We start from the raw sequence: 12,991 nt of genomic DNA, 5'->3' as shown, positions 1-12,991 counted from the left end.
ATTTTTTTTGTTGTTGTTGACAGCAAAAGATGACGGAAGCATTGCTGTTGCCCTGGGCTACACTGCTCACTTGGTTTCAATGATATCCTACTTCTTGCAAGTGCCACTCAGGTATCCTATAATTCACAAGGGCTCCCGGTCCACAATCAAAGATAATATCAATGACAAACTGACGGAGAAAGAGCGAGAGTAAGTATGTCGTAAATATGCTTATGTACTTTCTTTGAAGCAACAAATCAACAACAACAAAAACCTTGAACAGTTTTGGGTAGTCTGAAGTGACACAGAGTTTGAAGTGATTTGTTAGTGCTTTCAGTAGCTGGGGGACAGTTGTTAGAGTTTATCATGTTGGAATTCTGTCATCTAATAGACTAGTTCAGCTTTGTCATTCTAGGTCTGTTGGCACACATATACTATTGATTGGGCTTCTAATAATGCTAGAAGAACTTAAATAGTGTGTCTTATAGGTACGTTTTGGCTGCTGATTGGAAAACTTGCCTTTCGTGTTTTGCTACTGGCTCTGGGAAAAAGCTGCAGATGGCAAATGTAGCTTCACTGAGGAGTTACTGCCAGTACTGGAGTAGTGGTTGATAAACATGAGAAAATAAATAGCTTTCTTTAATGCAGAGGATTTTAATCAATTGAAAAAGAGCACTGTAAACTGTTACCTACCATAAATCAATATTCAGTGAAGAGTTTTTCATTTGTTCTGTAATCATTGTCTTTCAACACATAGCTACGCTATTGTTATTGTTGTGCTACTAGGAAACTATCTTGCTGCCCTTAAATTTACTCCCTGAATGCCTTCTCCTGCATTTGGCACTTTGCCTATTTTCCCACTGTCTTTGCACCTGTGTGCTCTAATATGAAAATAGTGGCAATTGTTGGTTAAGCTGCACTTTGTAGCCTGCAACTGCAGAACTCAAAAGGAATGCAATACTGACCAGCTGTGGGAGGCCAGCTGCTCGGCTCTGATCCTGTGCATGTATGAATGGCTGCAGAGTCAGGCTTGCAGCACCAGTAACTTTGTTTTTCCATATGCAAGGTTTGAAAAGGGAGCAAAGGAAATGACTGAGGGGACATGAATTTGTGGAAAGTAGTTGTCTCTATTGACATGAACGCTGTAAAAAAACCTCTTCTCTTTAGAAGTATGCAACCAAAGTCTTATAATATTTTAACACTAATTCCTAATAGTCCAAATCAAGATTGGAAGGGTCTTACTGTGCCTAGTTGACAGGACTGGGATGCTTGGAAGTGTCTGATTTCTCTTTGAAACTCAGTGACTTTTGCCAGGACAGCAGACATAACTTGCCTTAAGAGTTAAACTCACTGAGTTCTTCCTGTTTCGACACAATAAAATATGACTGTATAATTATGTCTTGCAAATTAGTTTTGATACCATTTTAATAACTTGTCCAAACGCTTCCTGGGTAACTTAATAGAACATTAATCAGTTTTGCTTCAGTTTAGTTCTCTAAGCATATGATCATACTCCTTCCTGTACATCACTTTCAGAAGGGTAGCAAACTAGAACGTTTATATCTGGAAAATAAATTTCTGAGGAGTAGAGCTGCCCGTGTGTGGGTGTATAAAGATTAAAATAATTTCCTGTTGTCTGGGACAGATTGGAAGGTTTAGTTCTTCAGGCTATAGCCTTCCAAATCCTCATGACTTAATACTTTATTTCACAATAGATTTCTGAAAAGGAGAAAGTTTAGCTAAGTATATGAATCCCTGTTGGGCCATTTACCTGTGTTCTGCAAGATTTTTTCAGGATTAGCTCCTGCATGGGATCTTCTCTTCCCAGCTATTGGAGAGTCAATCCTACCAACTCTCAAAGGATTTTGGTTGCTATAGAAAACCTCAAATGTCTTAACTTGCAGTTTTCTTTCTAAACTAATAGCTCATGTTTCTCACCTACTCCTAACTGAATTGAACATAGCAATTAACAGGCATTATTAAATTTCTTTATTTCAGTCACCTGTCCTTTAGCAGCTTTTCAAACTCCAACATAAACTGTTGAGTAATTACAGTGACGTTTTCTCTATACTTAATCTTTACTATAACACATAGCATCATGATTATTGACTAGGTTAAACATTTTACTTGGCTTCATACTTTTTTTTTTTTTGGACTGCAGGGTTGCCCTGAGATCTATATTAAGAGCTTCTAAAAATCGTACGTTGGGGGAATAGCTGATGTTTTCACTCGAGAGCAATTTCATAAGTACATGTGTTCGGTTTTAATGTTATACTGTATAAATGTGTTACTTCACTTTCAAGTTTCTTTACCAGCTTTTTAAAGCCCTTATAATAAGCTGGTTAAATATTTTGAGAGCTTTGAGAATGTAAGTTAGGTTTGGGAAACATTCTGTCTGCTTCAGATTTGTTTACTTGGATGATCCAGGTCACTTAAATTTCAAGGTTCTTGTAGAAGTATTCAGTTTTGTCTGCTGCAATTACTGTTACATTGGAACTTAAGAGTGTACAAAAGAAGTAGGAGACTGTGGTGAGAACTTAGCACTTGTCTGGCCACATTACTGAAGGTAGAATGAGTTATAGAATACCTGCTGGTAGCATACAATATATGGTCAGCTTTGTAATTGTAGAGATACTAGTGTTTATAATATATTCCATAACTGTTCCCTCCTTGTATTCCATGAAATAATTTTGGTACTACTAAAAGGCTGTAAGTCTTCTCCCATAAATCTACGTTTATGGCTTTCTGAACCACCAAGGTAAGACAAGAATATGATTGTCACTAAATATCTCATTAATGCAGTTTTTCAGTGGTCCCTTTCAACATCGCCAGAGTGTACCGAATATGTAGGAAGAAAGAGTACCATTCCTCAAAAGTTCTGGACTCTGAAAGATTTCAAAGCAAATAATGGATATATAACTCCCAAATTTAAGCTACTTAGGACAGCAACATGTTCCTCTCTCCAGTGACAAACAAACATGTTTCCTGAATAAACTACCTAAATTCTTTGGCACTGTTCTTGCAGAACTGAAACCTAGCACTTCATTGCACTCTCATAAACATAGTAAGAATGCTGAGATTAAACTATTTATGATATGTTCTGACACTGTCTGTCAAGCACTGCATTTAATGCTTCTGTTAGTCTGCTCCCAGATTTTTAAATAAAGAATAACTTCCAGTTTAGAGCAAAATAAGGATTGTTATGTCTGGATTGAGACATACTTTGTGAAATTGCCTGTGTTGGTGTTGCTGCAATTGTTGCAGTATTTTCTTGTATAGTCTTCAGTTCTCTTCTTCCAGTTCTGATACAAGCTAAACATCTCGCAAAGTAAATGCCTGCATTTTGCTGGCTGGAAGCTACTGAATCTTTTGAAACCATATCAGTCTCCTTCGTAGTATTAAAGTGAGTACAGTGAAGCACACTTATGCCATCTGTTTGGGACTCTTTTGGCATCTCTGTTGACTCAAAGCTATGCTCGGTTGCTACTTTTTATAACTGAGACTTCACATGACGCTTCTACAACCTGCCAGCTGAATATTTAAGAGTAGAATACTTGTTTAATCAAATCACGTTAGACAGCTTGGAAATATGTATACTCCCCTAAGAAACATAATGTTCTTTGGAGTTTAATCACCTTTCTGGTGCCCTATGTGTGTTTGGACAAGTGAAATGCACATTTGGAGACATTTATTTCTGTTGTATTTTTGCATTCTCATTCATACTGTGTCTTTCAAAAGATTTTCAAGAACTCTTACTTCCCTGCTAGTTAATTTGGAAATGAGAATGGTTTCAAGAAATAGCTTTGCTAACATTGTTTCTCTGTAGTAAGAGAAATTAAATAGTACATGCAGTCTGTTCTGGCTTATGCTACACCTTCTTCCCACCAAAATGTGTTAAGGGAGGATTAGAAAACTAGTTGTAGTAAGAAAGTAACCACCTCAAAGTCATATTTCAGATTAGGGAAAAAAAAAAATGAAGGGGTACAGTACATGATCTAAAAAGACTTTGCATTTAAAAGGCAAAAAGAACATCATCATTTTCAAGCATAGTTAGCTACTGGAGCACATACAGGCATTTCAGAGGTGTCTGATCTTGAAGTGCTATTTTTTTTCTTGTGTTTTATGTTTAAATATTGAACTTATTGCCACTTAAAGTTATAAAGGTCAAAAATATATTTAAGTTTAAAAATAAAATAAACCCAAACAAGCCCTAGACAGTCATGGAAGAAGCCTGATCTAATCTAGTGTATTTTTTGCAGGAATATTTGGCATTAACTGATCTGAGATAACAGTAAACTACTGTAAAGGTTTCCTTGGCATTTTATAGTTCATAGGAAGATTTAAGGTATTTTCTTCCACTCTGCTTGACAGACGCCAACAGGCCAAAGAATACAAAACAGCTGCGATGCAGTCTTGGTCATCTGCATTCAGAGGCATCTGACATCTTTGCAGTTATGTTTTATGACTTTTAAGTACCTCAGGAACTGAACAGTTGTATGGAATGACCTAAGGAGGAGTGAAATTGAGCATACTGCCATGGCTTTCTAAATTATGCTACTTGTCCTGTCTGAACACCTTCTGTTGTCACTAAACATAGGAAATGACTGTCTATTGCATTACTGTGTCCTCATAGAAAAAATGGGATCAAAATTGTATGCTGTGTTTGCATAGGTCTGATCCTGAAATAATTTCCTGGAAACTATTTCTGTGATGTGGAGTTATACCTCAAAATTGTCTTTTTCTGGAGCTCAGCTTCATCATTATTGAGAACTTCAAGCATGCCAGAAGATTGTACTTATTAGTTTTTGTCTTGATGTTTAATTTAGGTAGGGGTCCTAGAAGTAGCTGTTTTGAGCCAGGGTTGTGAAGATCTGCTGGCATCAGACTTGATCTGGAAACAAAGTCAGGGTGCATCCAACCTCTTACATCACAGCGGCACTGCAGTGCTCAAGACTAGCCGTAATTCTCTGGGTGCTGAAAACTTAAAGGCCAGTTTCATTTCATTGCTGTAGCCCACGTGGGAAGTACAAAGGTATGAATAATAAAGAACACGTCATCTTTCACTGGGATGAGGCAGTCTTGTAGCAACTGAAGAGCGTATCAAGCATGACATGCAGCTGCCCTTGTTGGATCTTCAGAATACTTCTGGATTCCTTAAGGATGTAGTGCCATGAGTGGGTTTATCCTCATGCAGCTTCTCTACAGCTAAAGCTGACATGCAAGCGCAGGGCCAAAGGGCTGCAGCACTGTGTGTGGTGAATGTTAACGTATCTGCATGGCTTGTTGATTGAGTCTTGAATTCAAACCAGCAGGTTGGTTTACCCCAGTTTGGGATGCTTTTAATTAGTTTAGGGAGCCAAATTTCAGAGAAGTGGAAAAGTTAAGAGTCAGTCAGGCCAGATGTACTTTTAATCCACACATGTTCAAGCAGTTAATTTGATATGTTGGTGTTGTGTTTTTAGACATACTTGTTTGCGCTGATAATGAAAACTTCCATTATATTGTGCGTGGTTCACATGGTGTTGTCATGCCATGTGAGTTACTGACAGCATAAGTTCTGGTGTAAAAAGTTTCATTTCTCAGGCCTGCCGGTAAAGCAAAGGTTGTATCAAAGCCTTTTCTGCTACAAGACTGCTTCCAAATTACCTTTCTCAGTGTGTTGTCTTTCAATTCTTTTACGTGTGACAAGCTGAATTTGCAAAGAAGTAGATAAGTGTTGCTGAACAGGCATGTGGATAATTTTGGAGCATTTGGAAACTGCTTGTTGAATGAGCATAGTCTAGAAGTGGTCCTCACTACTGTGGCCTTGCTTCTGTTTTGAAGAATGGGAAAATCAGAGTTTCAGCTCTAATAGACTTAGTATAACTAAAGGTGGTTATTGCTTTGTGCTTGGTAACATATAAGGTACTTGCAATAAAGCAATCTGAAAAATCGTGACACGAGCAAGTAAAGAATGACTTTTCACTGACATTAACATCTCCCAACTCAATCGAGAAGTCTTTAATCATATTTGGTACTTCGGCTGAGATAATAAAATGGCAGCTTTGGGAAGAAATCTTGGCAAACTTAAATCAGATGGAGGGAGATGGTTTGTTGAGAAATCTAATATCTGTCAAAGTAAAGTTAATTCTTTGTGGTAGATTGAGTGTGTGTTAAGTGTTCAACTGTATTGCTCAAAGAATGCTTTTTGCTGTGAACTTATCCTGAACTGTATTTTTATGTTCCACATTCTTGAGGATATTTAGCTAGAATTCTGGCTTATTTTATTCTTGATCACCAAAATAATGCTTTTGCTTTCTTGGGTCAGCAAATATTACTGTGTGTAGATTAAGAATTAGATCAGGTGTTCTTTAATAAATTTAGATACTGTTAACTGTTTCTGGGAACTAGAAGCTCCTGGCCAGTCTGAGAAAGCAGATTTTGTTTACTGCAGTAGATGAGACCACTGACTCCAGACATCTACAGCTGAGAAATGTTTCTGTGAAGACATACTAGTCTTAATTTACTCCCATTGGAACACTATACTCCTGATGAGATTATTTTTCAAAACATTACTTCATTTTTCAATAAGCGGGGACTTGACCTGTATAAAGTGTCCTCTAGTTAAAAATGATCTTTCAGTGGCAGGGAGATTTAAAGTTCTGATAGCGAGTTTGTCTGCTCTGTCCTTTCAGATAGTCCTTGTGTCGTGATATCCATCATGGCTTGTATGTAGCAAGCCTTGCATTCAAGCTGAAATATATCACAGAAATGCACAATTTACAAAAAGCTATCAGTGTCGCTTGTTCCGTGGATTGCTAGCTGTGTTTTTGAGGTGTTTGAAAGCATTATTTGCTGAAGTAGTATAATGATACCCTCTTGTATAAATTGGTGACTGTCTTATTGAGAACTGCCTGACTCTCATAATCTGGGTCTTTCCTTTCTTTTCCTGTATACAGCCTGTACATATTGAAGCTATTGTACATTCTCCAAGAGCAAGGTCACAGCAGTTACATTTCTTAATAGAAAGATGGCAGTTCTTCTGCTTTCGATTATCTTCTTGTTGAGCTATTCAGATAGGCATTTTGAAAATACATTTCATAAAGTTAAACTGCCAATATTATGTTTTCCCAGTAAACTAATTATCATTGTATCGTGTAAAGCTTGAATGAGGATATGCTTTTTTCCCTTGGCAGTCTGTATTTTTGTCATCAAGTTTGTTTTACAAGTGTAGCTTTTTCTCTCAAGTAGAAACTAAAACCCATATAGTAATCAAATCTGAATACACTTGTGATTCATATTCATGTCTTAATCTTATCTCTAACAAAGCAAAGTGCACACTTGTAATCCTTTTTTCTGCCTTTTCATTTGATGTCAGCGTTGCTCGCCAGGTGGGGATCTTAACTTTTTTGCTTAAAACTTTTACAATCATGCTGATTGTTGGCAGACTAGTTAGCTGTTCCTGGTAGGCTAGTAGTCGCCCTAAGGTCGGTTCATGGCCTCCACCATCAACTGGTAGCTTGATCTAAAAAGGATCTGAAGTGCTCTGTGTTGCATTTCTGTAATTGAGAAGTCTGGTGGTGATGGCAGTTTCATAGTGTTGTGTTTTAGTTGTGTTCCTTCCAACAAGCACTCAGTTGCTTGGGTCTGCTACTTAAGATCTGTGCCGGTCTCTGCTCTGAAGCTGATGTAACCATGGAGCAGCTTATCTGAGAAGGAAACAGGTTTTGAAGCTGTGCAACCAAAGCTTCTTGTGCCTTGGTCTTCTGGTGGAGTGCTAAGAGGTTGGAAGTGCTGGGTATTTTGGTGGCTGTGGCTCTTCAGCAGCCTACTTTTCCTAATACTTGACTCGAAGTGTCCTGGGGAATAGTGATTTCAGGTGAGCTGGCTGGACAGTGGTAGTCCTTCTCACTTAAAAGGCTTTCAAGGTTCGCGTTCTTCTGGTTCAGAAAAGTCCCAGCACTTTTCAATAACACAAGCTTTCTTCTCTGGATACAACATTCCTTTACAACGAGCAAACAGGATGTGGTGAGGCTGGAGGGAAAACACCAGCTCCTTCTTCCCCTGCCTGTCCCCCTCACAGACCCCCAAAAGGGGGTGAGGTTGAAATAACTCAAACTTCAGTAAATATTTAAACCTTGTTCTTGTACACTCCTCATAGTTCAGTCATATCAAGCAAGAACTTGTGACTTTTTCAGCTCACTGTTGTATCTGGATTGGGCTATTTAGTTCTGTCGTTGTATAGGGTGTCCTATCCATGGGCTTAAGCTTGAAATTCATCATTTTCTAAATGGCCATATTTTTTGGTAGTCTTGTGTGAGGCACAGTTGTTCCCTAGATCTGATGGATGACTCTGCTATCACACCGGTGACTGTTACAGTCACAGAAATTATATCAGTTCTTTATCTGTATAATAGTGAATAATTGGGTTTCAGCTGCATTCTGCCAAGTCTGCTCTACAGGAATCTCCCTGCAGTCATTCTGCTTACTGTCCTTGAAAATAAGAAGTGAAGGAAAAAGCCATGTCAAGTTTGTTCTCCCGTGGCTGCAGTTGGGCAGGAAGTATCAAAGGTACTGCAAATATGGTGATGTGAAAATGCAGTGGTATCGGCTTCGTTTAGTTGGTGGACTAAGTTTCTGATCTTCAGTTAACTACTGGATAATTATTTGTTCTTGAAACATAAATGTCCTTGCTGTTAATTTAGCTTGCAAAGCTACAAATATTACCAGTCCTTGAACTTTTTCATCACTTTGAAAATTAAGGTTATCTAACACAGTTTCAAACTAGATTTGGAATTTTACTTAGATTTGCCAAATGGGATGTAATATGCTATTTCAATTGTGCCACACTTCAGCCTGTGGAAACAGTTAGATGTGATGTGTAAAAATAATTATTTTACTGACTTCTTCCCTAAAGAGCTTTCTGAAGTAGAGATTAAACTTTGAGACTTTAATATAATTTGGGATATGGCAGAAGTCTGAACAGAAGAGAGAGTAAAAGATCTAAAACATATGGTGTAATACCAAAGTAGAAGCAGGTGAAAGCAGTTAAAAATGAAGCAATTTCTTAAGCTTTAAAAATAGTTTGTATTAAAGACAGGCGGTTATAGACAATAAAAATCGGCCACCAATATATTGGTACATATGTGATTTTTCTGGATACAGAGGAGTTCATAAATCACAGAACACAACAGTAAATGTATTTGGACTTGAATTCATAAGAGATACTTGAGGTCTGAAATAAATGTATGGAATAAGGATTCTTTCAGCTTTTCCTAACAGTTACCATCTGACTGAACCAAGAATCTTGGGGTGATTTACTGCATGTTCATCAAACACTGAAGTTACTATGTAAAGCAGCTAAAGATTAGCTGAGGATATAAAATTAAACGAGATCTTGATGGCTGATAAGTACTTGCCTAAGATCAGCTGAAAAAGGTGGAAGAAGAGTTCTTAGTGGTTAGGATAGAATATTTTGCACAATTTATTTATGAGCTGTAAGAAGGGTGGTCTAATGCTTAAAACACTGAAATTAGGCTAATCACATTTTTAGCTTTGAAACATACCTCTCATTTTCCAGAATCAGTATCTGTGGGCAACATAAGCAATCTTTAAAAGACCTTTTTTTCTGTAGTCAGTTTTTTGATTTTTAAATGCATCAGTATTAGTGAGCAGTTTTGGTTGGAGACACTTTAGTAGCAAGCTTCCTGCCCATGCTGTCTTACCAAAATCAGTCGTTTAGTCCCTATATTAAAAAAATTAGTAAGAGATGGGTCAACCCCCTTTCTTTTATTAAGTAGTAACTAATACTTTTTATAAGGAAAAAAACCCCCACCAAACATGACTGATCCAAACTGTAGGCATCTCACCTTAAACTGCAAATAGGAAAAAGAAAAATCCTTGCAAGAGGCTTTTCATCGACCCCTGAAATTTCTCATCAGCACATAAGCATAGTCTCCTTTGTTATGCCTTGAGTCGTAGAAAATAAGACTGAAATCAACACTGGAAAATAATTGAGACAATCTTCTTACCCCAAGGAAGGATGAAGTTTAGAGGGAAGTGTTACCATAGCTGAGAATACAGGGCGGTTTGGACTTGCCTTAGAGACGGTACATTAGACTTCTTTGTGCTTGTAGCTTTATGATTATAAGATGTTCTGCTTGTATCTGGATGAACAGGTAGTTTCAGCAACATAGAGCGATGGCTGGTGGTCTCATGGGGCACGCTGCGAAGCTTTTGGATCAGATTGCTGCAGAGATGTCGTAGAGTCACAGTCTACTTCCAGCAGAAATGTCTTCAGGCCTGTAGACAGGTTCAGCTGGCAAAGGCGTTCATCGAAACTCCTATCTGCTCATCCTGTACTGCCCCCAGACCACAAATGTGTTTAGACACGTTCAAGAATACATCTTGAACTGAAAAATGAAATTTTCCTTGGTTTAACACTGATATTTCTGTTTAGCTGTTTGCATCTTAATGACTCAGCTGGAGTGGAAACAATGGCTACCAGCCACCATTAGTTTTCTGTATTGACTGGAAACGTGTATCTTGAGTTTCTTTTCTTTTCTAGAAAGACTTTTAAACCAGAGTTGACAATTTAGTACCCTGTCCACAGTCTTCGTACCCTTAAAAATGTGATTTACTGCAGTAAGATTATACTTCGCTTTTCAGTTTTAGAGGTATGCGTGTGTGTTATGTCTAAGATGTGTTCTACTTGACTAAATACCACGTTAGAAAAAAAAGCTCATTAAAGACTAACTGCAAAGTAACAGCTCCTTAAGAGTCCTGTTGATGATGTAGTTGGATGCCTGTAAGCTTGATACTCATCAGAATGGTATTTCTTATGCAAATGTTCAAACTGATTATTCTAAAAGGTAGCATTCATAAAGTGTTGTGAGATCCTTGAGGAACTCAAAATTTAATTCTGTTGTTAATGGTAGGGTGCTGGTACTGTAGTTTCAAGTTGGAGAATAGGTAGACTTTCAGCCCTGTTTTTTATTTAAAAGACTGACTTGAGGTTACTTTTCCCCATCAGAGTAACTGTGAACAAAGCACGTAACCTTTGCCTTGCTTTTTTACTTTAAACCCTCCCCAAAGAGTTGTGAAATGAAGCTTAGTACCATAGAAACTTTCACATGGAGTCTACAGCATAAAATCACACTGATGTTGACACTTCATTTAGCCACTCCTTTTAGCTGGGATTTCTTCCTTTTCCACCCCTGTTTACCTGGGCAGTTTACAAGGAAATTAGAGATTCTTCCTTTTAGGCTTGCACTAATCTGTATTCTGATACTTGAGTGCATGCTTTGATTTGTCAGTCTCATTTGAGTTTCTTACAAGTAGATATATTTGGTTATGTAGATCAGCAGTACTCTAAGCCTTGACCTGCTCATGCTTGTTTGCTTACTCATTGCCTATCAGTAAAACCTCCTTATGTGCAAATAGACTGAAAATCAGTTGCCTTATGTACTTCAAAAACCTGTTCTTTGTTCTTAGAACTGCTCATGGTTGGTGGCACCCAGTTGTGTTAAACACAGGATTTCAGTGCTAAGAATAGTATCCTATTTGAATATTAGGTGCCTTCAGTGGAAGAGGAGAGTTTCTTGACTAGCTGTTAGTAATGTGCTCCCTTCCAACTTCCATGCCAGTTTTTCTTGGATAAGGTTGAAGCTGAAGAGTTCTTTATCCAGCAGCTGACGTCTGCTTAGGAAGTGTGGCAGTAATTAATAGGGGATAGGTTGAAATAAAGCGGTTGATGTTGACTTGTTGGAATTAAGATTGCAGGTGGAGAGGAGGTGCTTATTCTTGGGAACCCTCCAAGCAGGAGAGGAGATGAGTTGCTATCTCTATTCTAAGCTCTGCTAAAATGAAATTATTCAGAGATCATTAGAAGTGCCTTGTAACTGCTTCTATGATTATTTTTAATTTTTTAATTTTTTTTTTTTACTGTTGTCCATGAGAAATGGCAATCGAAACCTTTTCTTCTGAGACTGGGAAAACTTGGGTCTTGATCATATTAGTGTTAGTATAAGTCTCATGTATTCTTTGAGGCTTGTAAGCATGATATTGTTCTGGTTCACTATGGAAGAAACTATTCTGTCATTGTGGTATCACAAGTAGAAGAATTAACTTTTGTCCAAAGTAACATGCCATGAAAGGGGAGGTGAGCTATGTGTCTAAAAATGTCATGCATGTGTATGTTTTGCAGTTTATTATGGATTTGTCTCTGTTACTGCAGCGTGGTACAGCTGGGTAACACTGGTCATCTGACTTGTATCCCAGTGAGTCCTATAAAAGAGAACACATGACTCAAAGAAATTAATAAAAACTTTGCATTTGTCACAGTCCTTCAGGATTGAATAAGCAAAACATAAAACTTCCAAAACAAACATAAGCTTTTAAGATTGAGAATCCTCTTTATGTTATCTTAGATCTTAAAGGCACATATTGACCATCTGGTTAAAATCAGTCTGGTGTGCAGTTTGGATCACTCTTACACAGTGTTCTCCACCTTCTGAATTCAAAGTGGGACTTGTTTAATTTCAGCATCTTTGGCACAATTGTCATAGATCCTACAGCTGCCTTTCCACGTGCCTGCTAGCTTGTTCCTCCCTTTATCACTACTCTTCCTTGTGCTTTTCACCAGCACAGGCTCTTACCATTGCTGATGTATCAGATGTCTGAAGGGAAGCAAGAATAGCCTTGAGTTACAGTGGAAACATGAGGTGCAGAAACAACTCCAAATAGGGTTAACCTGTTATAAGTTACTAAATGCTGTGTTTTTTTCTTGCATCAAGTTAATGTTCTCTGAACTAAGATCTTCTTTATGAGTCACTGTTAAAGTTATTACTGCTGTATGCCAGCTGAGCAGTGCGCTCTATATACAGAAATAGAATATCTACTGTAAACTCAGGGTGTATTAGGGCTGTGTTTTAAGAAGTCTACACACTATTAAAAAGTAATATTCCATAGTCACAAGATAAATATCAAGATATTTTTACAAGGGCACACTTTGAACCTCACTGAGCAGAAGCTG

At 37.8% G+C, this 12,991-nt stretch overlaps 1 protein-coding gene across 2 annotated transcripts in view; it reads left to right on the top strand.

The window, feature by feature from the left end:
• UVRAG (UV radiation resistance associated) overlaps positions 1-12,991 on the top strand; it is a 96,026-nt gene that overhangs the window by 49,461 nt on the left and 33,574 nt on the right. For both annotated transcript variants that reach the window (XM_069808625.1, XM_069808624.1), the window contains exon 12: positions 24-189. In XM_069808625.1, the coding sequence (XP_069664726.1) occupies positions 24-189 (166 nt within the window). The remainder of the gene's footprint in view (positions 1-23; positions 190-12,991) is intronic.

Source organism: Haliaeetus albicilla, chromosome 20 (genome assembly GCF_947461875.1).
Source record: "Haliaeetus albicilla chromosome 20, bHalAlb1.1, whole genome shotgun sequence".
NCBI classification, from domain to species: Eukaryota; Metazoa; Chordata; class Aves; order Accipitriformes; family Accipitridae; genus Haliaeetus; species Haliaeetus albicilla.
The sequence above is the reverse complement of the archived record's forward strand: the minus strand, read 5'-3'. Positions and strand labels throughout refer to the sequence as shown.